General features: G+C 53.1%; 4 protein-coding genes across 8 annotated transcripts in view; 3 read left to right on the top strand and 1 right to left on the bottom strand.

The window, feature by feature from the left end:
- The window catches only part of Bsn (bassoon presynaptic cytomatrix protein), a 93,143-nt gene extending 88,968 nt beyond the window's left edge, over positions 1–4,175 (top strand). For both annotated transcript variants that reach the window (XM_085828016.1, XM_085828015.1), the window contains one exon: positions 53–4,175. The gene's annotated coding sequence lies outside the window, so the exon portion shown is untranslated. The remainder of the gene's footprint in view (positions 1–52) is intronic.
- A 1,312-nt stretch (positions 4,176–5,487) lies between these two features.
- Apeh (acylaminoacyl-peptide hydrolase) lies at positions 5,488–14,634 on the top strand. The gene is made up of 22 exons (XM_021172282.3): positions 5,488–5,593; positions 5,669–5,801; positions 6,280–6,406; positions 6,939–7,032; positions 7,131–7,206; positions 7,296–7,459; positions 7,600–7,737; positions 7,834–7,925; positions 8,002–8,042; positions 8,124–8,245; positions 8,712–8,772; positions 9,834–9,931; positions 10,466–10,517; positions 11,693–11,781; positions 12,181–12,319; positions 12,785–12,868; positions 12,946–13,026; positions 13,531–13,619; positions 13,713–13,903; positions 13,990–14,092; positions 14,179–14,285; positions 14,371–14,634. Exons 1-22 carry the CDS (start codon positions 5,582–5,584, stop codon positions 14,474–14,476), a joined length of 2,199 nt encoding a protein of 732 aa, XP_021027941.1. The 5' UTR covers positions 5,488–5,581; the 3' UTR covers positions 14,477–14,634.
- Positions 14,635–15,037: 403 nt separating this feature from the next.
- Positions 15,038–19,623, bottom strand: Mst1 (macrophage stimulating 1). The gene is made up of 18 exons (XM_021171391.3): positions 19,557–19,623; positions 18,800–18,947; positions 18,593–18,705; positions 18,392–18,506; positions 18,171–18,307; positions 17,969–18,089; positions 17,769–17,887; positions 17,429–17,624; positions 17,139–17,269; positions 16,941–17,043; positions 16,681–16,817; positions 16,557–16,592; positions 16,369–16,477; positions 16,130–16,207; positions 15,838–15,984; positions 15,651–15,757; positions 15,413–15,552; positions 15,038–15,271 (listed from the first exon to the last, which is right to left on the bottom strand). The coding sequence occupies exons 1-18, from the start codon at positions 19,606–19,608 to the stop codon at positions 15,110–15,112; spliced, it is 2,151 nt and encodes a 716-aa protein (XP_021027050.2). The 5' UTR covers positions 19,609–19,623; the 3' UTR covers positions 15,038–15,109.
- A 256-nt stretch (positions 19,624–19,879) lies between these two features.
- Positions 19,880–24,755, top strand: part of Rnf123 (ring finger protein 123) — a 29,201-nt gene continuing 24,325 nt past the window's right edge. Inside the window, exons 1-3 of one of the 4 annotated variants that reach the window (XM_021171388.3) lie at positions 19,880–20,392; positions 22,132–22,307; positions 22,584–22,668. In XM_021171388.3, the coding sequence (XP_021027047.1) occupies positions 22,226–22,307; positions 22,584–22,668 (167 nt within the window). In that variant the 5' untranslated portion in view covers positions 19,880–20,392; positions 22,132–22,225. The other 3 variants (XM_021171386.3, XM_021171390.2, XM_021171387.2) reach the window with 3 other exon arrangements.

Genomic DNA, 24,755 nt, shown 5'->3' with positions numbered 1-24,755 from the left:
CACAACAACAACAAACCCTACTTCCTTCTCTCCCTCTCTCCTCTTTTCAAAGCATCTACAAGCTGGCAAACCTTTGGCCCAAAGATTCCCAGCAGGCGGGCCCCAGCAGGCGGGCCTCAACCAAGCATGAGAATGACATGTGTTCTCACAGCAGCGACCTAGGTGAAGCATCTGCCGGACCAATGGGACTATTGGCTTGGGGGACCTTTCATGTCTTTCAAGAGACCCTGCCTTACTCAGGCCAGCCGTCCTTGGGAGCGAGGAACCCTCCTCACCAGAACGCGGTTGCTGCTGTTGCTGTTTGCTGCTCTTCCCGCAGCCTCCTGTGGCCTGGCCACCAGGCTTCCAATGCGTTATACACAGAGTTTGGGTGCACACTGCCCTCCCTCTAAGATGCCAGAAGTTTTTTCCACAGCCTTGGAGAGGGGCTTTGACTGAGGGCTGGGGCCCTGGGCTCCGAATCCTTCACATTCCAGCTGGCCCGGATCCCTGTGTGGCCATAAGGCCTTGCCCTCGTCACCCTGCCCTGGGGGTGACACTGGAGCAGACGTCCACATGGCCAGCATGGGTTTGGGAGAACTTTACAAACATTAGGACCCTAACACTGTCTCATTGCTGAAACAAGAGGCCATAGCACCGAAACGCAGCGTGGGCACCGGCTGAGGCTTCTCCCAGCCCGTGGATGGCAGCGTAACTAGGCATGCCTGCCATCACCTTAAAGCCATCCCCCCAGCCATTGTGAGCACCCCAGCAGCACCGCCATTGTCTCGACCAGCCGGCTCCTCGGCTCCTCATCTCTACACCTGGGGATTTCTTTTGATTTCAGGAACAGCCTTAATCATTCCAGTTTGATTTACATGTATACCTCATGAACATTTTTTTTGTTGTTGTTTTATTTTTCTTTCTCTCCCTTTCTTTTCTTTGCTTTTATCCCTTTGTCTCTCCCCCACCCCACCCCCACCCCCACCCCGCAACCTCGGGACTGATGGTTTGGTTTCCTCTCTGCTCTGCCCCTGCTCAGCACAGGGAGAAACGTTGATTTAGAAGCAATAGCGGGCAGCAGGCCACCAAGAGCACAAACCCAGGGCGAGGTCTAGGGAGGCTCCTCAGCCCGCCTGTTTACTGTGCAATCCCAGTCTTCTTAAGCCATCAGCAGTGGGTGTGCTCAGAGCAGAGGAGCCAAGGGAGAGCTTCAGAGACCTGTGAGGTAAGGGGAGTATGACACCGTCCATTCACCTCGTGGACTGGGCTACATGCCTCCCCAAAGCCCTTCCCTGGGAGGCCTCCCTTCATCTCGGGCCCAGCCACAAGTCTCATCTCTAATGTTCTATGCAATGAAATATAAACCCTCAAAGACAACTGTTAATATTTAATAAATTCCGTGTTACATATAAGGAGTTAATTGCAAACATGCAGTTGAGAAACTGGACAGCTCTATCTGCTCATACCATCACCCCAACCTAATCCTTGTCCCCACATTCTGTGTGTGTGAGAGAGAAATCGAGAGCGTGTGTGTGTGTGTGTGTGTGTGTGTGTGTGTGTGTACGCGCGTGAGTGTGTGTGTGTGTGTGTGTGTGTGCACGTGCGCAGGTGTGCATGTGTAAATTTTAAGTCTGTGGCATGTTTGACCTGTGGCAGGACTCGCTGCTTGCCAGGTGAGTCGCCGCCTGTCTGGCACTGGAGCATGCACGGCTCGAAGCTTCTTTGCACGATTTCATTCATTTTAAATGCCCGACCTCTTGCTTGGAGTTCTTTTCGCCTCCAAACTTCTCCTTTAGGAGCGCTTCTCCCTGACTTTGGGACACGCTAGTAAAGACCTGCCAGAACTGCCTGCATTTGCCAGGCCAGGGAGCAGGCAGTGAGGCCCCAGACACCTTGCAGTTTTTATCTGTGTTCACTAGCAGATAAAAACAAACCTTAGACTAGACAGAGAGGGGAGCCCGCACAGGATGCATGTGTATGGACATTCTGTGGGTTTGCTGTAGGATTTCTACTTGTATATCATTTTTCCCTCCTATCCCAGGCCTGAGCCAAAAGAAACTGGTCACATCTTCCCAGTGGGGTACTGCTCAAGGGCAAAGCTTGGGGTACATCTGTGGAGAGGCAGAAGCCAAGGGATCCTGGCTGTGCCCTATGATTCCTAGATCTTGACTGACTCTGCTCTATGTCTCTCCTTTGTGATGAGGAACCTTAAAGGATTGTGAGCCAAGAGATCTATCTGGAATGGAGCCAGGGGTCATAGGGTACCCAGGAAGAGCTGGCTATAGCTGAAAATATCATTCAGGAAAAAGCTGTTCACATAAATAACAGCTTCAAACTGAGCCCAGAAGGTCTCTCAAGAGCAAAGCTTACTGAAGGGTTGGTGTAACCCTCTCCACATCTGCCCCAGGACTTGCCTCCTCTGAAGCATAAGTATCCCACTGTTGTCAGCATCTCCCTCACTGGCCCAGGAGTAGGGCAGACAGTACCTGCCTGACCCCTAAAGTCTGGCATGCCTCCAGAGAGCTTTGGTGTATACCATGCATTTCTCAGGGGTTCACGTTTCTCATGCATTTTTACAAGGCTTATAAATCCTTTAGTGTGGGATCCTGTCCCACCATCGGCAGCTGTGGTTGGGACACTTCAAGCTGTGTTGGACTTAAGAGCCCGAGTTCCCGGGATTTAGCTTTCTTCACACTATGGAATATCTCAGAGATCAAACTTGGGCTATATGGGGCCATCTCTAAAAGGGCTGAAGAAGGCCCTCTCTGAGGAACTCCCAGGCCCAGGTGTGTACAGGATGTACCCAGGGTCTAGATACCTGGGACCGTGGCTGTATCCCTTTCCTCTCAGAGTCAAGGGGCTAGACTAGGGGATGAGGGCAGGCAGGGTGTCCACGGGTCAGGCTCTGGCTGACCCCTAGGCTCTAAGGTATTAACTTTGCAGGACATTTCTTTTCTGACATTTCTGATATCTGCTACTCTATCCCTGGCTGTGCCCACAGGACGGATCTTTGCCCTCCTGTGACTATGACTGCAGGAGACTTCTAGGTCATAGGCATCCCTGGCCCTTGTGTTGGCTCTGGGGCTTGCGGACCAGTGTCTGCTGCTCTGGGACATGGCGAGCAATGGGTGCCTCTCCAAATGAGTAAGAAACCTCTGTGTAGAGCCCAGACCTCCATTTTCTCCCCTCTTAGTGTCATAAGCAAGGGCACCCTCCTCTGCCCACGCAAGGCCTCAACACACTCACTTCATAGGGATGGTCCTCGCACCATCTTCTTCCTGTTCTTTGGGCAGGGTGAACAGTCTCAGGGCCCACACTGAAAGAACAGCCAGGGCAGCAATTCTGGCCTGTACGCTGGAGCCTCTGGAGAGTTTTCCAGGCAGGTCCTTATCCATGAGAGTACAGTCCTGCCCAATAGCCCTTCTCCTCCCATGCTGTAAATAATGTGTCATCGTGGACTCCATCAGGGCCGGAGGGACATATATAATCAAATGAAACTCTCTGGAGATGCCATCTCTGTCTCCCTGGGTGCCAGCACCCTGCTACCATGTGCACCGGGTGGCACTGGAGAGCCATAGAAGTCATGAGATACTGTATGTGTAAGCACATGTACATGAGTGTGTGTGTGTATGTATGTGTGTATGTGTGAGTGTGTGTGTGTGTATGTGTTTGTGCACGTGTGCACGAGTCTCATTCAGCCTCTGGGGTCAAATCAACTCCTCTCAAGTGTGGTACCCTGGAGAGTGGTGGCCATCTACATTTTCTCCCTCTAGCTTCTATGTCTTGTTTTTGCTTTCCCTCCCCTCCTCCTCCCCTCTCTCCTTCTCTCTGTGAGGGGGAGAGTGCTGTACAAAGTCAGACAAACAAGTTTACATTGTAAGTGCAATGACCCGAGTCCTCCACATGACCTTGTGAATTGTGTGCCGTCCTCCTGTGCTCTGTGAGAACTCGTGGTACTTCAGTGTCCCTCCCCTGTACTGTGACAAGGTATTTCTGTGGTATCAGAATAAAAGGACTTGATATAAACCTCCAGACAGTCTCGGGATGATTTCTGAAGTGGGAACGCTTAGCCAAACAGGTAGATGCCAACGTTTGTGACAGTATTCTCCACGATTAAAGAAAAAAATGAGAAAGAGCAAAATTTCAGAAATGTTGGCACAATTGAGGCAGAGTCAACACGAAGCCATTCAAACATGACCCTCCAGGAAGGTGCAAAGGCCTGTCCTAAGCCACCGGACAGTTTTCAGGATCCCGGTTCCCAGGAGCTAGGTGGGCAGGTGCTGCCCCCTGGTGCTGTCAAACAAGCTTTACATCTGCCTGCCTTGTTCCAAACTCACTTTCCCCCACACACCCCTGAGACTGAGGCTGAGACTTTAATCCTCACGTATAGTCAAGAATAGTTCAAGTCGGATATCATAGCCCACACGTTTAATCCCAGCTCTTGGGAGACAGAGATAGGTGGGTCTCTGTGAGTTTGAGGCCAGGACTACGTAGAGAAACTAAACAAATATAAGTTAAGCAGCACTAGAAAATAAGAAACAGAGATTAAAGAGTATCAATTTTGCCTCAAGTAAGAAAGAAAGCACTCATTCAAGGGGACCCATAGCTGGTCTGAGAGACCAGCCACTCTCAAGCTATATGGAGGAGGGGGAGATACCTACTGTTGCCCAATCACTCTTGCTCTCTGCTGTCACCTAAGTCAACCCAGTCCTGTGACTGTCTGCCTAGGCTCTTCTTTCCACAGTACGCTCGCTGCTCTTAGGTGAAGTCTGACCCCCCCACATCGGCCCTTGGAGTAGGTTGAGACGCAGTCTGCTCACGATCCGCAGCAAGGAGCCTCTGAGAAGGGCGGGTTAAGGCTGTGGCAACAGATAGCTTTAGGGGCAAGTCTGGTGATTGATAAGCCAGGGTAGCACCCAGAGAGTTCAGCACCGCCCTTTGCCCGGCGCCCCAGGGCTCCGCCCGGGGACCTAAATTTCCCACTCCTAATCGCCTGGCTTGCAGTAGATGGGGAGAGCGCTGAAAGAGATCCCTGCGACTGCGGCGCCCCGCAACATTCCGCTTTCACAAACCCGCTAGTCTCAGTATTCGGTTCCCACCCGTCCCCGCCCCTGCCCCCTCATCCTTAAGGATCATTGGTGTTCCTCCGAAGCCCCGCCCTTCGAACGCTCAGGGCTTTCTCTCTGACCCCGCAGCTTTCAGCTCACAGTCGGCTGGGGTCCGATCCTACTTCCTTCACTCCTCCCAGACCTGCCCTGTCTCTGAACACCGGCTCTGTATTCTGCTGCTAAACGTCCGCCCTCACTCCTCGGAGCCTCCCCTCTCTAAAAATCCCAGGACTCGACTCCCTGATTTTGCCTCCCACTTGCCTAGTCCTCGACTGAATTTTCACTTGGTTCCCACTCCTCCCCTCCGGGCGGCTCCTTCGTAGGCCCCTCCTTCTTACTATCCAGGCCCCGCCCCCTGCCGACTGGCTGGAGCCTATACAGGGCCCTGCGGGTCCCAGGTCGCCACTGAGTGTAGCGGAAACTGGGGACCGCCTTAGGCCCCGCCCCCGGAGCTTCACTTCCGGGACTTAGCTGCTACCGAAAGACCGACTATGGAGCGTCAGGTGAGGGCTCGGCCCGTGGCCCCCGTGGCCTCCGTAGCCCGGGCTGAGCCTGACCCTGGTGTGTCCCCTGCGCAGGTGCTGCTGAGTGAGCCCCAGGAGGCGGCAGCGCTGTACCGAGGCCTTAGCCGCCAGCCTTCGCTGAGCGCCGCCTGCCTGGGCCCGGAGGTCACCACGCAGTATGGGGGCCTCTATCGGACTGTGCACACTGGTGTGTAGACCGAGGGAACTGGGTGGCGACGGGCCGTGCATCCAGGTGGAGTGATGGGGACTGTGGAGGGCACGCTGCTTGACTCGGGTTTGGGGAGGAAGCCCAACTGTAGTTCCTGCGCACAGGTGTTTTGGGGGCTGCACTAGCCTTACTGATAAATAAATCCGTAAATGAGTTGAAGGTGTGGGAGTAAAATTCAGACCTGAGTGCAAGGTGTGGGCCTCGCAGGACTCTCCAGCCCTTACATTCAACAACCCAACAACAGCTATGTTGCCCTTAAAATTCTGTGGTTGGTAGTGGGATCTCTCTGACCGTCAACTCAGGCTCTGGAAGCCTAGGCTTAGGTTATATTAAGTGAAGTGTCGTCCAGGCTATACTCAGGCTGTCCGGAGACAGACTGGGAAAGATAGGCCTTGATTGGTGGGCAGTGGTCCAAACTGGCCCAGACAAGTTGAGCAGCCCCCTGCCTCCCTTGCAGAGTGGACTCAGAGGGACTTGGATCGAATGGAGAACATCCGATTCTGCCGCCAGTACCTAGTGTTCCATGATGGAGACTCGGTGGTGTTTGCTGGGCCTGCGGGCAACAGTGTGGAAACCCGGGGGGAGTAAGTGTGACAGGAGCAGTCTGTAGACAAGACCGCAGCCACCTGCCATGCTAGCCTTTCATAAATGTCGCCATGTGTCCTTAGGGTGTCATGCTCTGTGCCTATCCCCTTCAGGGACAACTTTGGGTGGCTTCAGGGGAGCAAAGAGCCTGCCCCCTGAGAGCTTGTCTGGTCTCTGGAGACATGGCCTGATAAATACTAGGAGCTTCTTCTAAACTAGGGCCTAGGTCCCTAGGACTCTGGAGACAGTCAAGTCAGTAACCTAAGGAAGAGAAAGAAGGCCAGCCAGCTTGAGGCTGGGAGTGCTTCATGGGCTGGTATGAGATCAGAGTCCGAGTTAGATGGGAGATAGCCTCCTGTGTGGCCAATTCTGATTTTATAACGCCAGACCAAAAAGGGCTTATAAAGAAAGGAGACAGACAGAGACAGAGACACTCAGACTCATCTAAAAGGTTGTGACCAGTTAGGGGGCCAGCACAAGGCTGTTTGGGGAGGTCTTGGCACCTTCCTGACCTGCAACCCCTGTTCTCAGGCTGCTGAGCAGAGAGTCTCCTTCAGGCACCATGAAAGCAGTGCTGCGCAAGGCTGGAGGTGCAGTCTCGGGAGAGGAAAAACAGTTCTTGGAGGTGAGTTTGCAAGGATGAGGTGGCAGCCAGCAGGTCACTTAGTGCCACAGGTGAAGCTCTGTGGAGGGGCAAGCAGCCTGATGCCCAGGTATCCTCAGGTCTGGGAGAAGAACCGGAAACTCAAGAGTTTCAACCTGTCCGCCCTGGAGAAGCACGGGCCTGCTTATGAGGATGGTGAGGTGCCTGGCTGGTAAGCAGGCGGGGTGGGAAGAAGGGGCAGCTAGAGCATTGGGCTCCCCCTAACCGTCCCTCCCTGCATGCAGACTGCTTTGGCTGCCTCTCCTGGTCACACTCAGAGACTCACTTGTTGTATGTGGCGGAGAAGAAGCGTCCCAAAGCTGAGTCCTTCTTTCAAACCAAAGCCTTGGACGTCAGTGCCAGCGATGAGGAGATGGCCAGGCCGAAGAAGCCAGACCAGGCCATCAAGGTGCTTGTGGTGTGGCCGGGCCACACAGGCCCTGCCGGGCAGCCCTGCCCTACATCCAGTGGACCTGGGAGGCCCTAGTGTCTAGGAGGCAGGGTAGGGTTCTGTAGGCACCCTAGGCATTGAGTGTCCTCTGTTCTCAGGGGGACCAGTTTGTATTTTATGAAGACTGGGGAGAAACTATGGTTTCCAAAAGCATCCCTGTGCTCTGCGTGCTGGATATCGAAAGTGGTAACATCTCGGTGCTTGAGGGCGTCCCTGAAAATGTGTCCCCTGGTCAGGTCAGCAGCAACTTGGCCTTTGCCCCTTCTGGAGTCGGGGTCCCCTGCTTGAGCGATTACGTCTTGCTCATACCTACTTTGTGGTCTTGTTTGCAGGCTTTCTGGGCCCCTGGAGACACGGGTGTGGTGTTTGTGGGCTGGTGGCACGAACCCTTCCGGCTAGGTATCCGCTACTGCACCAATCGCAGGTGAGGAAGCGGGCAGACCAGAGGGCCCTTACGGCCCAGCTGACCATGGAGCTGAGTGTCTCTCTGACCTTTCCAGGTCAGCTCTGTACTATGTGGACCTGAGCGGGGGGAAGTGTGGTAAGTGTCTGGCGTCCACATGTGCTTTCCTGACTGTTATTCTTCCCCGGTCTGTGTGATAATCATATTTCTGTGGCCTAGAACTACTCTCGGATGAGTCCCTGGCCGTCTGCTCTCCTCGGCTGAGCCCAGACCAGTGTCGCATCGTCTACCTGCAGTACCCGTCTCTAGCCCCTCATCACCAGTGCAGCCAGCTCTACCTGGTGAGCTGAAGTGGGTGGGGTGGGGGGACGGTTAGCTCTTGATGGGGAGTGAGGGCTAAAGGGATGGTATCATCTCCCTGCTCTGGGCCCTCTCCTGTCCTCCGTGGACCAGTGGCCTGACCTGTCAAGGTAGGACCTGGAGGCTTGGGTATTCTCAGGGCTCACCACCTCAAGGGGCTCCCCCAGCCACAGAGATGCTTGCGCATCTTAGTTCACGTCTCCAAGTAGCCGGGCTCTACAAGGAGCAGGGGCAGGGTTGGGGGTTATACAGAGTCCATCCCCTGCACAAGGAGAGCTCTGGGTGGAAGTCCAAGGGACATGCCTATCTGAGACAAGTCCAGGCTCCCATAAAAGAGATAAATTAGCCCCCATCTCTCCCTAAGTTGTCACCCAAAGGGATAGATAACAGAGTTCTGTGCCCTGAGGTCCATGGCCTGGTGGGTTTGACCATTGTTTTCTCTTACAGTATGACTGGTACACCAAGGTCACCTCGTTGGTGGTGGACATTGTACCTCGGCGGCTGGGAGGTAAGAGGTGCCTGGCTGGGGACATCAGTGGGGTCTGTAATAGTGCTATCTGTCCCTCCTTCCTGGGTTCCTTTGGAGGACTCTCTCCTTGTTACTGCAGCCCTGTGCCCAGGCCCAACAGAGATAGAAGATGCTACTATGGGTAATAGTCTGAGAATTTTTGGCTAGACCAAAACTAAGGTCAGAGTGGCTCAAATTGGCTTGGGATGAGTCTCAGGAAATACGTTAGTTTGGAATGTTACGCCTGAGAAGCCCTGGGGCTGCGGGCTCTGTGTTACTCTGTGTTCAACCCCATGCCACCCCAGCAACCTTTGTCCAGTCTAAGTCAGCTGGTCCTCTGGAAAGGTAGCTCTGAGGCTCCTCTCTCAACATCAGGTGCTTACAGCTCTGCCTGCAGTCCTGGGGCATCCTAAGGACACAGGGATGAAAGTTTTCTCAAGCCACCCAGAAAGGTCCAAGGGTCCAGTGGGCAGATCCAGTGCACAAAGTTGCAGGGATACAGCTGAAATACAACTCAGTGGTCAAGCACAAGGCTCACATGTGCAAAGCCCTGTGCTTGGTCCTTAGCTACACCTTTGGTTTACAAGCACTCGAGAGTAGGGACGGAGTCTAACCCCTCGGCTCTGCCCGTTAGCCATGTGTCCAGGGTCAGTGCAGGGTTAGTGCCTCCATGAGCTTGATTCTTCACTTGTGTGGAAGGGGTGGGTATGTCCACCCTCGGAGCTCCCACGTGAGCTGCTGTGCTCTGCACTGTGGTGGACAAACATGTTCTCTTAAGGTTAAGGCATTTAATGTTGCCAAGACATTGGAACAACCAACAGGAAAGCATCGCGTTTGCTGCCTGAGCTTTCCAACTCTGCCTCTATGGGTCCTCAGAAGTCTCTCCTCCCACCCCCTTCACCTTCTACTCAGTAAACTCCTCACTGCCAAGGGTACCCGCATGTCTAGGACTGTGATCCTACTACAGATTTCAGGGGCCCTGGGTGAATTCCCCAACCTCATCTTCTCGATCCCTCAGGCCTCCACTCTTAGATGCAGCTTCAGCCTTTCTGTCTTTGCAGAAAGCTTCTCTGGGATCTACTGCAGCCTCCTTCCTTTGGGATGCTGGTCAGCTGACAGCCAGAGAGTGGTCTTCGACTCAGTCCAGCGCAGTCGGCAGGTAAAAGCCCCTGATTGTGTCGGGAGGTAGCATCAACAACATTTGCCCTCTGATGGTCTGCCGAAGAGTTTAGGACCTGGGGCAGAGGGGGTGCATGGCCCTGGAGGAATGCCGAGCTGGAAAGTATTCACTGAACCCTTGAATCCTTTTCTGCTGGACTTGCTGTTCCTCAAGGGGGCCAAATGCTCTGGTGCCCGACAGAAGAGGCCCAAGCCTTGGGCAGTCCCTGAGATGGGTCCCTGAACACTTTGTAGTGACAGGTGATGGAGCCTGGATGGGTCCTTAGGGATGATGTGCTGGCATGTCCCATGGTCCTTTGGGTATGGTATTATTTGTTCTCATATCCTTCCGTTCCTTGCCTGGGTGTATCCAGTACGTTGTGAAGGAACTGAATCTAGATCCAGGGTTCTCCTTGTTCCACAGAGTAGCCATCACCATAGGCCAAAATGGCCCTATGCCAGTAGAAAGGAGATAGGGGCAGGCCCCCGAGGGCTGTTGGATGGGGTGCTATGAGTAGTCTCCCCTCTGTTTAAGGACCTGTTTGCTGTGGACACCCAGACGGGAAGTGTCACCTCCCTGACAGCTGGTGAGCAGGACCTCTGCCATAGGGTGACAGCAGGGTGACGACAGGGGTTGGGGATGGGCAGCCAGGGGCGAGTGGATGGGTAGCCGCTTAGGAAAGGAGCTAGAGCTTGACCCAGGGCAGCAGTGGTACGCTCCGTCATTCTCACCCCGGATGCACCACAGGCCTTGCCAGCAGTGCCCTGAGGAGCCAGCCAGGACACTACCTCTTTTCTTCGCTGCACTATTACCTCCATATGCCCTAGCCCCATAGCTCCACCCCTGTCCTAAGCTCTCCAGACCTGTCTTGCCAGGCTAGTATAGTCATCTACCTCCTGCCAGACCCTGGAGAAACCATGGCTGGACTTTCTAGCTTCCCCACACTCACTCCTATGGTCTCCCTCTGAACCAGCCTTTGAGTTCTCCACCTGCCTTGGCTCTGCACACATCTGTGTCCCCGAGGTGGGTCAGAAAGAGTCTTAGAGTTTCTACTGCTATGATTGTGGTAACTCTTAATTAGGAAACAGTTAATTGGGGCTGGCTTACAGTTTCCTTTTCAGAGGTTTAGTCCATTATCGTGATGGCGGAGAGCACTCAGGCAGACATGGTGCTGGAGAGGGAGCCCAGAGTTCTACATCTGAATTGACTGGCAGCGGGAAGAGAGTGACAGTGGACCTGGCATGAGCTTCTGAAACCTCAAAGCCTACCCTCAATGGCACACTTTAACGGCCACAGCTACTCCAATGAGGCCACACCTCTTAATAGTGCCACTCCTTATGAGGCTTTTGGGGACCATTTTTATTCAAACCACTACAGATGCCAAAGTCCTAGTTCTACGTTTCTGGCTTAGGACCTAGCTCCTTCCTAGGGTGTTTCCCTAGCATATACAAAGCCTAGTGCACATAAGTAAATAGTAATGACAGCAATAACAGTAACGAATGGACAAACGTTAGACCAGTCCCCTTCCCTATACCCAGTAGGAAAAAGGCTATCATCCTTTTCACACCGAAGTCATTGGAGTAGGTAGAGTACTTTGGTAGCTTTCTGTGTCCCTAGGTCTGGCAATTCTTGAGCATAGCCTGTGTCTGTCAGATGAACAGGAGGCTTACCCAGGACATGTGCAGTTAGGTGTGCGTATCAGGGTTAAAGGTAGAAAAGTTGTGGTCCCTGCCAGGCACTTATATCATCTGCTTCCTCTAGCGGGGTCAGCGGGAAGCTGGAAGCTGCTTACAATTGACCGAGACCTTATGGTGGCCCAGTTCTCCACACCCAACCTGCCCCCGAGCCTGGTGAGTATTGTGGGTCCCAGGCTAGTAGACAGGAATTACAAGTTCCCATGTCTTAGAACTGGGCCCAAAGACTGATCATGGTAGGTCAGCATGTAGAAGGGCAGAGACAACTGGGCTCCAGCCTAGTCCAATGGTTCTTTGAGCTCGACACTCATGAGTAGGAACCAGGGGCTAACGTTGACACCATCCTGAACAGTGTGCCTTCAGAAGTGCCCAGTCATTTATTACTAGAGTCCAGGGAGAAAGGGAAACCTCGAAGCCAAGAAGTTGGTAGGGCTAGGGGTGGTTCAGATGTGGATGTCTCCTGTATACACCACTCAACAAGAATCTATGCTGTGCTCTTCAGAGATGGGTTCCTGAGAGCTGGCCTACCTGTGACACTCTCCTTCCCCCTGGCAGAAAGTCGGGTTCCTGCCTCCTGCTGGGAAGGAGCAGTCTGTGTCATGGGTGTCGCTGGAGGAGGCTGAACCTATTCCTGACATCCACTGGGGCATCCGAGTGCTGCACCCACCTCCAGACCAAGAGAATGTACAATATGGTGAGCTGGGCCAATGGCAGACGAGCACCTTCTCCAGATGCCAGCACACTGCACAGTGGTGGCCCTTCCTAGCTCGCATTGCAGGCTTTCTAGGATTTCCTCTAAAAGTTTTTCTGATCTTACAGTCATAGGAAGTAGCGTCCAGAGATCTGAGTGCCTGCTGTGGTTATCAACACCGGCTCCTGCCAGGGCATATCATCCCTGGTGGGAGAATTAAGGTTTAAAGGAAACAGGCCACACACGAGGCTTATGTGACTACACTAGAGTGTTATCCTTTCTAACAAGGCAGAAAAGTGCACAAGCTTTAGGGGGCTCCGTGTGTCATGTGTGAGCTGCCTGTGAGCTACCTTGGCTAGGCCTCTGTTCTACTTGATCAGACCCATGCCATACTACAGACGGGGCCTTGGTTGAGGAAGCCTTTGTGAAGTAGGACTGGTGGTGCTGACGACTGCCTTCTCCCTGCAGCTGACCTTGACTTTGAAGCAATCCTCCTGCAGCCCAGCAACTCTCCAGATAAGAGCCAGGTCCCCATGGTAGTCATGCCCCATGGTAGGTATTCACCTAAGAGCTCTGGTCTCCCTCCCACCCCTCCTAGCTGGCCTTCATCCTCTGCTTCCTGTCTGCAGGGGGACCCCATTCTTCCTTTGTCACTGCCTGGATGCTGTTCCCAGCCATGCTCTGCAAGATGGGCTTTGCAGTACTACTGGGTAAGAAAGGACCTGCAATCCCCCTGGGGTTTCATGAAGTGACAGGGTGGCCTTGGTTGTATGTGCTTTTCTATGGTGTGCTTACTCTTTAGAAACCGCTACTGGGGCTGGGCAATGGCGGCACACTCCTTTAATCCCAGCACTTGGGAGGCAGAGGCAGGTGGAGTTTTGAGTCCAAGATCAGCCTGGTCTATAGAGGAGTTCCAGAACAGCCAGGGCTACACAGAAAAACCCTATCTTGGAAAAAAGAAAAGAGAAGTAAAGAAGCTACTACTAGAAATTGCCCTGATCTAGCCTCTGGCTTCATAACCTGGTGATCATGTGGATTAACTTGAAGCTTCCCTGGAAAGGATGCTGTGGTCTCTGGGTAGCTGCTTCCTATCTCTTGGCTACTTCGCCTTGACAGCATGTGATGCAGCTGGTCCTAGAGCCTGCTTCACAGATACATGGATGGGTTGAGTTGAGGGCTCAGAACGTTGCCTGACTATCTTGTCTCACTTTTAGTGAACTATCGTGGCTCCACGGGCTTTGGCCAAGACAGCATCCTTTCCCTCCCAGGCAATGTGGGCCACCAGGATGTGAAGGATGTCCAGGTAGCCGGGTACTGGGCTCCTGGATAAGGAGGGTGGAGCCATGGCCTTCAGCTGGCAGTGAGCAAACTGTGGTGTCCTCTGCCCACAATTTAGTTCGCAGTGCAGCAGGTGCTCCAGGAGGAACACTTCGATGCAAGACGTGTGGCCCTTATGGGTGGTTCCCATGGTGGGTTCCTCTCCTGCCATCTGATTGGTCAATACCCAGAGACCTACAGTGCCTGTATAGCCCGGAACCCAGTGATCAACATTGTCTCCATGATGGGTGCCACTGACATCCCTGATTGGTGAGTGTGCATTAAAGATCCCTGCCTTCCTCCCACCCCGGGTTCCCAGGGAGATCCTGCGGTCTGCATCTGTTGGTCTTTTATAGGTGTATGGTGGAGACTGGCTTTCCTTATAGTAATGACTGCCTGCCAGACCTGAATGTGTGGGAAGAGATGCTGGATAAATCACCCATCAAGTACATCCCTCAGGTACCCAGGTATCCTTGTGTGTGCCACCCATTCCTCCAGAGTCCAGAGCTCAGCTCGCCACAGCTGCTTGCCTCCCATACACCTAGGTAAAGACACCAGTGTTACTGATGCTGGGCCAGGAGGACCGGCGTGTACCCTTCAAGCAGGGTCTGGAGTATTACCATGCCCTCAAGGCCCGGAATGTGCCTGTCCGGTGAGTGTCACAGGATAGTTTGGGCAGCTGGTGGCAGGTAAACAGGACAGGACCCTCCAATGTCATGTGTTGCTGCTCATTACAGGCTCCTGCTGTATCCCAAGAGCACCCATGCGCTGTCAGAGGTGGAGGTGGAATCGGACAGCTTCATGAACACTGTGCTTTGGCTACACACACACTTAGGCAGCTGAAGCCCTGTCGTTCTTTGTGAGCTGGGCAGTCCATCTCGAACTTTGCTCTTGGTAAGCTCCAGGATCTGGCAGAACCGCCAAGAGGTTTCCTGGGCTCTGGACTCCGAATGAGTGGGCAGAGGACTATGGACTCTAATCATAATAAAGGAGGACACAGAGCCTGGTCTGTGCTGGGACTTTGTACCAAGCCAGCCCCAGCCTCTACCTTGGGGTTCAGAAACCCTAGGTCTTGGGTTTGATATCCACAGTGTATTCATCCCTGTCATCTGACAGAGAGAAGCCATGAGAGACTCAACCCCTGCCTGCTCTAGCCAAATGGGACTGGCGTAGACCTACATCGCTCTTTCTGCTCTGGTCCCATGGGCTGGAAACTTCTACACTGTCCTTGCATTCCCAGGAGTGCCTCTGGAAGATGGTGGCACCTTGCCCACACATAGTACATACCTTTTGAAGTTGTTCTGGGATCAGAGCACCTAGCCTAGAGTGTGCTGGTCTTAAGCCACACAGCCTCTTGCAAGGAGTCAACTCATTCCCTAGAGACAGAGACTAAGAAGCACTCTATACAGACAGAGAGAAAAGGCTGCTTTATGTTTGATAAGAAGTCTTGACATCTCTAAGGGCTCAAAAGCAGGCCTACTCTAGCTGCATGACCTTGTTAATCCAGTCCACGAACACAGACACCCGCGTGAAGATAGCTGGCCAGCGGGGCCGTGCACACACTCTGTTCGGGATGATAAGTCCCTGTAGGACCCAGCAGTCATGGGTATAGCAGGCAAGTGGGCCCCCGTAGTCACCCTGGCAGGTAGAAAAACGGGTGAAGGCTCTGGACCTCGGCAGTGACTACCCTCCCCTGACATCCCGCCCCCTTGGCAAGCAAGTACTACAGTTTCAGCTCCCAAACCCTTCCCAGGCTGGCCCAGGGGCTCTCCCACTGACCTCACAAGCCCCCGCAGGGAACAGCAGTCCCTGGGTGCATATCTCACTCTCTTGTATGCGTCCTCGGTACTTCGTGTTACATTCCTGGTTGGAGATGACATTCATCGAGGCCACATGAAGGACTGTGTGATTGCTTGTACCTGGAGTGCAGACAATGATAAGGAGGGGACCCTTGAGCCAAAACCAGTGCTGGATCTCCCGGCCTGTAGCAATCCGTGTCTATGCACTGTGCTCTTACCGTTGGATTCACCCCAGCCTGCGATCTCACACTTGGTCCCTGGAGGTACCACATACTGTTCAGGAGGCAGGCAAATCAGGGCCACGTGATGGTTCAGGATCACAGGTCTTTAGTGGGAATGAGGGTATTCAGGACCTATGACCATGAGGCTAGCCCCGCCTCACACCCTCTCAACACATCCACATACCTCTCCAGCTTGAGCAGAACAAGCTGGGAGCCTGCAGGGCCGCACACTGCCTTGGCCACTGGGACCCTCTGCAGGTTTGCCTCTCCAGGCTGTGGGTTCTGGTTAATTGTACCCAACCATACCTCGTATCCTGTGAGAGGTTCGTGGCTGGGAGAAAGAGACTCTGCTAGTTCATGCTTGACTCCCAGCCGGCTGTCCCAATTTAGTTTGCTTGTGGGACAGACAATGGCAGGGAGAGGTAGGATGGAGGTAGGCTAGGAGTCCCCAGTCCCTAAACCCAAGGAAGGCTCACCATGACCAGATGCATTGCCGGGCAGTCAGTACCCACTGCTCCTTCACTAGGGAGCCCCCACAGAAATGCTGGCCCTGTCTAGAGGAGTAAAGATGAGAAGCCACACTGAGTCCTGGGACACATGCTAGACTGTCATTTTTGGCAAGGACCTTTTGGTACAAGGCCAGGCATCCATCTTTTACTGATAAAGCCACAGAGTTTCCAGCCTCCACTCCTTGAGATAAGCGCTTAGGCCTCACCGATTCCGCAAGCTGACCGTCCATGGGGAGTTCCCAGGATGGCCTCCCACCACACGAAGTTTATTACTCTTGTCAACTCTCTTGCCACACTTTTCAAACAGCACCTGGTCTGGGGATGGGGTGGGATGAAATCTTCAGTGAGGGTCAGGGTCAAAGACGGTGTACCCACAATTGGCCCAACCCCATACCTGGGGGGTCCAGAATGGATGGTGGCTGGTCATCATCTGCAAGATCAAGTTCACTCAGGTTAAGGGAGCCAGTCTATGGAGGTGAGGTCTGAAACCCAGGCAAGGGGAAGTCTTAAGCACTCACCACAGCGCTGTAGGGCACAGTAGTCAAACAGGATCTCCGGGTCCAAGGTATAGCACCAGGGCCCATGGCTATCCCCATCCGGATTCCTGCAGAAGTTGGCCTCCAGCCCTGCCTGCGGTGCCGAGGTGGGTGTAAATCTAGATGTAGGGGCAGGAGGTAGGGGGACACATCAGGCCAGTTAGACCCTCTTTAGGCTCACAAGAACTTAAGGTATTCTGCCCTAGAGTTAAGGTCCTATCTGGCTATGTGCACACACTCACTGCGGCTTGTGTGGTGTCTCTGAGGACCAGTGCTGGCACTGAACGCCCTTGCGCGTCTTGCTGACTGAGCCACGATACTGTTCACCTGAGCCATGGTAGCATCCTGTGGTGGGCAGGCAAGAGCGGTGGTCAGCCCTGGGTTGATTCCTGCCCAGACTCTGTACTCCCCCCAAACCCCCATCCCCGCTCCAGCCTCACCCTCTGGCACCAGTTCTTCAGTGCAGCGTGGGATCTGGTGGCAGAAGGCCATGCGCAAACCAGGTCGAGATGTGAAGCACCAAGGCGCCTCGGAGCCATCAGGATTCCGGCAGAAATTTTCACGAAGGTCCCTGAGTAGTCACTTCTCTTATCTCGAGTGGGGTCCCACCTAGCCCACCAGCCAACCCGCAGTAGGCTGGAACCTCTGGCTCCGCCCCCAGGTCCCACCTTCCCATAAGCTCTGCCTCCACCCACAGGTGCACTCTCCCTGCTCCAGCCTGTCACCTCACTTGCAAGCATATTTCTCTGGCACAAAGCGGTGCTGGTGCGGACTCTGCGCATCCCACCGCTGGCAGGGCACGCCCGCAGAGGTGGTATTGGTTGTGCCTCGATAGTCTTCACCTTTTCCGCGGAAGCAGTTAAGAGCCTTGCTCTTTTTGTGCCGCTGTGACTTGGATTCTTTGATGGTCGGAGGCAGGTTAGGCCCTGACCAAAAACTGGAATTGGTCTCTGGTACTCAGCAGGCTTTGCTCTCTACCCACGCCTAACTTCCCTAGTACCTCTCCCAGTTGAACCGTGCCCGCCAGTTTTTTCCAAGCTCCTTCCTTAGACCCTGACCCTTCAGCCTACCGCAACTGGGCAGGTCGCAGAATTCTCGCTCAACATTCGGGTCTGTGGTGTAGCACCAGGGCCGCTCAGATCCGTCCGGATTACGACAATAGTTGTCTTTCAGATCTTTGTCTAGGAACCTGAAAGCAGTAACAAGGCTCTGGGACTCAGTCCCAGTAGAGTTGAGCCCCACCCTCAAAATAAGGATTCTGCCTACATACTTTTCAGGCTGGAAAGGGTGCAAGTGGGGGTGCTGCAGGTCCCAGCGTTGACACTCCCGCCCTGACTCTGTAATGTCTACCTCGCCTCGGTAATCCTCACCGTTGCACAAAACACAAACAGCTGGAAACAGGGCCAATGCACTTCTAAGTGGGGGCAGGCCTATCACTCCCTCCTTAGGCTTGATTGACCCCAGCTGCTTACCCTCCCTGCAGGTTTTGATGCCACAGCTCTGGAAACGCACACTGCGGTTTGTTGTGTAGCACCAGGGACCTCTGGGATCCCCATCAGGGTTCCTACAGAAGTTCTCTTCCAGGCCATTCTTTGGCGTGGGCGTATACCTGTAGACAGAGATTCTTACTACAGTGCACACTGGGGGAATTCTGCTTCAGGCCTAACGGTCTGACCTGAAGTGTCTGGCTCACTTGTGGTCATTGGGGAACCTGCGACTCCAGGCTTGGCAGGGCAGGCCCTCAGCTGTCCTGGCCACAGTGCCCCGGTAGCTGACCCCATTGTCCATAATGCAGGTCCGTACATAGTCTGGAAGCAATAGAGGAAGGTCAACAGGGCCTGAGGCCTCATGGCCCCTGTTACTCAGCCTGTTTCCCCTCCTCACCACCACTTGCCTTTTTTCTGGAAGAGATGGCACAGACTCGAGTGGTATAGCTGTGTGTGCAGCGAGTGCTGGGTCCACGGCAGCAGCTGGCAACCATGGCTGCTCATGTTGTAGTGGAAGGCCCTGGGGAAGAGGGGGGGGGGGCGCAGACACAAGGTTAACTGGCAACCCAGATTCTCATGCCCTCAGCCATATCTAGGCCTACTTAGCCACTCACCGACAGTCCAGAAGGGGCCCACAGCGCCTAGCGCACTCCTCAGCATCTGCCACATCCTCCTGCCATGGCCCCGGCACCGCTGTGTGTAACAGGTTTCTTAACTCTGTGCCCCGGAATAGCTGGAAGTCATTCAGTGGTGAGCGCTGCCCTGCGTGGTGAACATGTGCACATTAGTACTTTAACACACCCTATCTTTTGTTCATTTAGGGAATCTAATACAAGGTCTTTGGGGGCAGGCCTTATGTATATTTCCAAGGGCCCAGCAAGTCCCTTCATGCCCAGCGAGCTGGGGAGGCCCAGATACAATGATTATTGCCTGTCTGCTAGGAGACCTGGCACTGGGCTCTGGTCTACCACATCTACTCCATGAGAATTTGGGTGACAGTGTGTTGGCCTTGTGACACGTGCCCCTTCTCACCCCTCAGATGAGACACTTCCTGGGGAGGCTCCAAGTCTGGCCTCTCACCAGAATAAAGGCATAAGTTACAGTGGTGCATCAATCAGGCTTAGGAGCCCTGCCTTCTGGGTTGCATAGTTTCTCTGGTTGAAAGACTGCCTCTGGGCTACAGTATGCTCTAATGTAGTCCTGATCAGACTGTGTGTATTTGAATTCCCAAGCCTTCTCAGCTCTGCTCAACAGGCCAAGGCCACTGATCCCTGACCCAAAGAAAAGTAAACTCTCAATGAGAATAGCTATGTAGACCAGGGGTGAACTCCCTCGTGAAGGCAGACTGGGATCAGGGTGGGTGACACTCACCAAGAGCCCTTGAACACTGTACCAGAAGCAGCAGAAGTGGGAGCCACCCCATTCTCCTAAGCTGGAGGCTGCACGGTGACCCACCACAGCCCCATTCCGGAAATGGTGAAATCTGTCCCTTCAGGATTGGGTGACTCTGGCTCCACACCCCCTCTCTGAACCTGCCTGGACTTGACTGACACATGGGGTGACAGTTGCTAGGTGGAGCCTAGGCTTGAGGCAATGAGAGTGCCTGTCTCATTGCAGCTGGATCCTGAGAGGTCTCTCTGTGTGGTAGGCAGGACTTAGGAGGGTTCTGTGTGGAAACGTTAGGTGTCCCTGAGGCAGAGCCCGCCTACTCTGTGCAATCCCCAGCCTTGCCAAGATCACTCCACTGTCTTCCTGTTACCATCTGTCCCTGAGGTCGCATGCTGTTGCTACACGCGCTCCAGAAGTTGCATGGAGTCCCTGGTGCCTGCTTTACTGTGGAGGTGTGGTGCTCATCACAGTAGTCAGACTCTATGTGTTTACAAAGTGAAAAACTGAAATTTTCAGTGAAACGGGTCACGTGTCAAGAGTCTAGTGACCACAGTGGCTGCCATCATCACTGACACTTCTATGCCAAAAGACTATGCTAAACAGGAGTTGCCAAGATTTCCCAGACCCCCGGATTATACTTTCCTGGGCCTCAATTTCTTCCTGTAAAGTGAGGACGGCAATTTCCCAGCCCTAATGCTGCCTCTCCCTGCTCAAGCTGCCTTATCAGCTGAGTCCCAGCTGTAGGGCAGTCAGCCCACACCCCTAGCAGCACATCCGAGGAACATCCATCCCATCGCCCCTCAGAAGTGTCAACCCAGGTAAGCTAAGCAACCCTTCCCATTGGATCTGGTGTCAATGGCCATCTGGAGGGGGCGTGCGCGGCTGTGACAGGTAGCAAATCTGCTGACAGAAGTGGTCTTTCAGGCTGCATGTGGGTCAGGCCTCCAGGCAAGGTAGGAGTTAAGACAGGTGGACCTAGGGACCGATTAGAACATAGTCCCTGCTACGGCTGGGCTAGGAAAGGTGGGGGCGAAACAGGTGGACCATCAGGCAAAACGGGTGAACACTTTGGTAGGAGACGGAGGAGAGTTTTCTGCCAGCCTGTTGTGGTCTGTGCATATGCGCGTGCGCGGCTGGAGCGGCGCTCGAGCGGGCACGCGGTTTGGCCCTGGACGGGTGCCGTAGCCGAAAAGCTGGGCGGATGTTGTGAGGCGGTCGCGGAGGCTGAGGCCGGGGGTGAGTGAGAGGCGGCCTGGCTATGAGCCGGGCGGGTTCGGTGACTCCCCTCGAGGCCCCTGGCCGATCCAGTGCGACAGTGCCGCGGCCTGCGGTATAGGAGTCCCAGCGGGTGCTGGCCTGACAGGTCCTATGGACCTTGGGGCCAAGCAGGGGCGACCTGGGGGAGCATGCGCTGCCCTTGACATCCTTGGCCACCCAGACTTAGTCGGTTCGGTTCTGAGCCTGGATCTCTTAGAAGGGCTGAGCAATAATGGAGTGGCAGGGAGCCCTGGGGCAGGCGCAGGTTCCGCCTCTAAATCCTCTACACCTGACACTCAGAGTGTGTGTCTGGAAGGTTGGCCTCCAGGTCTTACTAACTGCGTCCAATAAGTCCTGCAATTGTTCCAATATAAGAGGGACTGGTTGTGGATGTTCATCGAGGGCCCCCGGAGGGCGGCACAGCGACAGAATCACCTTCCCGAGCCTGGTATGATGCAGGCAAGGCAAGGGCTTGTGGCGGGAGCCGAGGGCCCGTTTGGGATGTGATAAGAGTAGGCTGCAGAAAAAGAAGTGCTGGCTCAGGCAGTGACTAAAGGCCGAGCTCTCTGGACAGGCGCTAACAGAACTTTCTGGGCCGGTGGTGGTGATGGCACACCTGTGCCTTCCGGTTTAGTACAGTCGTGTGTGATGGCTGAACTCTCGAAACTCAAAGTTCAGTTTTTAACTTTGTAAACTTAACCACTCTTGGCTCCTGACTACCGTGTGGTGAAGCACACCCCTACAGTGAGACAGGCATCAGGGACTTCGTGCAGTTTCTGTAGTAGCTGCAGCAACAACATAAAGAGATAGACAAGAGTAGGAAGACCAATAGAATGATCTCGGCTAAGGCCGTGATTGCATAGGATAGATGGGTATATGGTCTCCCGCGCAAGGAAACTAATGAGACTGAAAATAAGAAAATAGAGGAAGCTTGGACTAAGTATGACATCTCTCACTCTGGGACCGCAGGGAACATGGCATAAGGTCTTGCCTTTTGAATATGAGCTGGGCTCCATGGTAAATACAAGAGGTTTTTATTCTAGGCCACCTCACTTGGGACGTGTTCATCTGATTTCCCCAGAGCCAAGGCCTCTAGTTATGGTTCAGCAAACATACTTTGCACCAGGTCTCTACTAGCTCCTGTATGGGGCACTGAGACGTCCCTGACACCAGTCTAAATCCCACCCAACATCGATGTTTGGAAAGCTGGGAGCCCTTGCTTACCCCTGCCCTGGGTTAGTATGTGTGTGAATATGCATGGTTCAGTCTTACCTGCTCCCAAGCCTTCCTCCTATTGCAGGACTGAGGTCTGTGTGAACCTTTGACTACCCTGGAGTAGACACCTGCATCTGGCTCAGCCTCCAGGACCATTGACTGCCCATGAGTGATGAGGGATGGCATCCAAGGGGACTGGCATGTCTTTCTCCCGAAAGAGCTATAGGCTGACCTCAGATGCTGAGAAGTCCAGGGTCACAGGTAAGGGCTGGCATGGCAGGGAAGGTGTGCTTTGGGTTGGGGGAAGGAGAAGGAAGGGACAGATGCAGCCAGGGCCCAGGTCCATGGAACATGGGACTTTCCATACCCCTTGTACCTGGGACCAGTTCTTTGCTGACACCCATAGAACAGTGCTCTCAGTGTGGTTGCTCTTCTGACCCTCGTGGCTGGCCAAAGATGAACTGTCTGTGGGATCAGTAGAGACCAAGAGCTGCTCTGACCACCTGCCTCTTTTCTCTCTTCTGATCGGTGACCCAGGCATCGTGCAAGAGAAACTACTGAGCGACTATCTGTACCGCATCTTTTCCCCTCGTGACCATGGACCCGCTGCAGCCACCAGCAGGTATGGTTGTGTGTGTAGCTCCAATCCTTTCTGTTAGGCCTGACCAGATGCTGGAACCTGCAGTTCTGAAGAAGGGCATGGTGTCCTATTCTCACTAGGCTCCCAGCTGTGAGGTCTCTGCCTGCAGCTGCCCTCTGGACTCTGTTTCTCTCTCCAGACAGCAGTAGCTCTTTTCCAGGGATCCTGGGAGGGGGTCATGTGCCCTTGTGCCCTTGGTCTCTGTTAGCATCTGGCCTTGTAAGTGTTTCTGTACCTCTCTTCTGCCCCTGTAGCCTCTGCCTGACCCTTACATAAGAGAAACCTCAGTTAAATACATTTATAGTTCATCTACAGAGAAGTTACATGTATCAGAAACTCAGAAACAGAGCAAAGCAAACCTCCTCTTTTGTTGTTAGTTAGATGTGACTTATTTGAGTGGGATTTCGTTATCTCAAAATGTACATAATTTAGACCTCAGAACACTTTTGGGGAAAAAAAAACGATCTGAAGGGTGTGGTTCATAACTGGAACCCCAATACTGGGACCGGGAAAGGCAAGAGGACTGAAGTTCAAGACTGATCTATATAGGGAGAGAAGATACTGTCTCAAAAAAGGAAGAAAGAAAGAAAGAGAGAGAGAGAGAGAAAAGTTTTCTTGCTGTTGTGTGATAATTGAAAGAAAGTAAACTACAAGCTTTAAAAAAAAAAAAAAATTCAAAGTTGCTTTTGAGACCATGTAAGACAGATTGGCCTGGAACTCTCAGTTTAGACCAAGGTACCCTGAGGTGGTGCTCTGCTTGCTCGAAGGTGGTGTGAGGGTCACCTGCCTCTGGCACCTAAGTATTTAGATTATAGTGCAACCAGGTCTAGCGCTCCTTCCCTTGCTTCTTTCTTCCTCCCTCCCTCTCTTTCTTTCTCTCTCTCTCTCTCTCTCTCCCTTCCTTCCTTCCTTCCTTTCCTTCTTTCTCTCTTTCTTTCTCTCTCTCTCTCTCTCTCTCTCTCTCTCTCTTTCTCTCTTTCTTTCTTGGTGTGTGCTTGCCACACAACTCACTTTTGGAAGTCAAAAGTAGGGACAACTTGTAGAGAGTGAACTCAGGTCACAAAACTTGCAGGGCAGCCGGGCGTGGTGTTGCACGCCTTTAATCCCAGCACTCGGGAGGCAGAGGCAGGTGAATTTCTGAGTTCGAGGCCAGCCTGGTCTACAGAGTGAGTTCCAGGACAGCCAGGGCTACACAGAGAAACCCTGTCTCGAAAAACCAAAAAAAAAAAAAAAAACTTGCAGGGCAAGTGCCTTTATCCTGAGCCATCTTGTTAGCTCCACAGCCAGTAGTTTTAAGTCTTCTATTTAGTCTTTAACAAGTCTACATATATATATATATATATATATATACATATATATATATATATATATATAATTTTTAGGTGCGGGGAGGTGTTTCAAGACAGGGTTTCTCTGTGTGGCCCTGGCTGTCCTGGAACTCACTCTGTAGGCCAGGCTGGCCTCAAACATTGGCCTGCCTCCCTAGTGCCGGGGCTAAAGGTGTGCAGGAATACAATGTGTCTCAATAGTATCCTTCCCCAAGGTTCCCCTTGCACTCCCCTTGGAAAGGCTCAGCTTTTTAATATAGCAATTCTTTGTGTGTGTGTGAGAGAGAGAGAGAGAGAGACCTATGAAACAATAACTAGCATCAATCTAATGAACATATTGTTCACTTTTAAACATTTTTTGAAATTAGAATTATTCTTTTTAAAAAAATAATGTATTTATTTTTATCTTACATACATTGGTGTTTTGCCTCCATGTATGTCAGTGTGAGGGTGTCAGATCCCCTGGAACTGGTATGAGAGTTGTGAGCTGCCATGTGGGAATTGAACCCGAGTCCTCTGAAAGAACAGCCAGTGTTCCCAGCCACTGAGCCATCTCTCCAGCCCCAGAAATTACCCTCTTCTTCTTCCTCCTCCTCTTCCTCCTCCTCTTCCTTTTTCTTCTTCTTCTTCTTCTTCTTCTTCTTCTTCGAGGTAGGATCTCACTATATATCACTGGCTATCTTGGAACTTACTACGTGGACCAGGTTGACCCTGAATTCACAAAAGATCTGCCTGCCTTTG

This window comes from Mus caroli, unplaced genomic scaffold, assembly GCF_978045245.1.
Source record: "Mus caroli unplaced genomic scaffold, Mus_caroli_1 scaffold_11, whole genome shotgun sequence".
Taxonomy (NCBI): Eukaryota; Metazoa; Chordata; class Mammalia; order Rodentia; family Muridae; genus Mus; species Mus caroli.
This window is presented reverse-complemented; position numbering and strand designations above follow the sequence as displayed.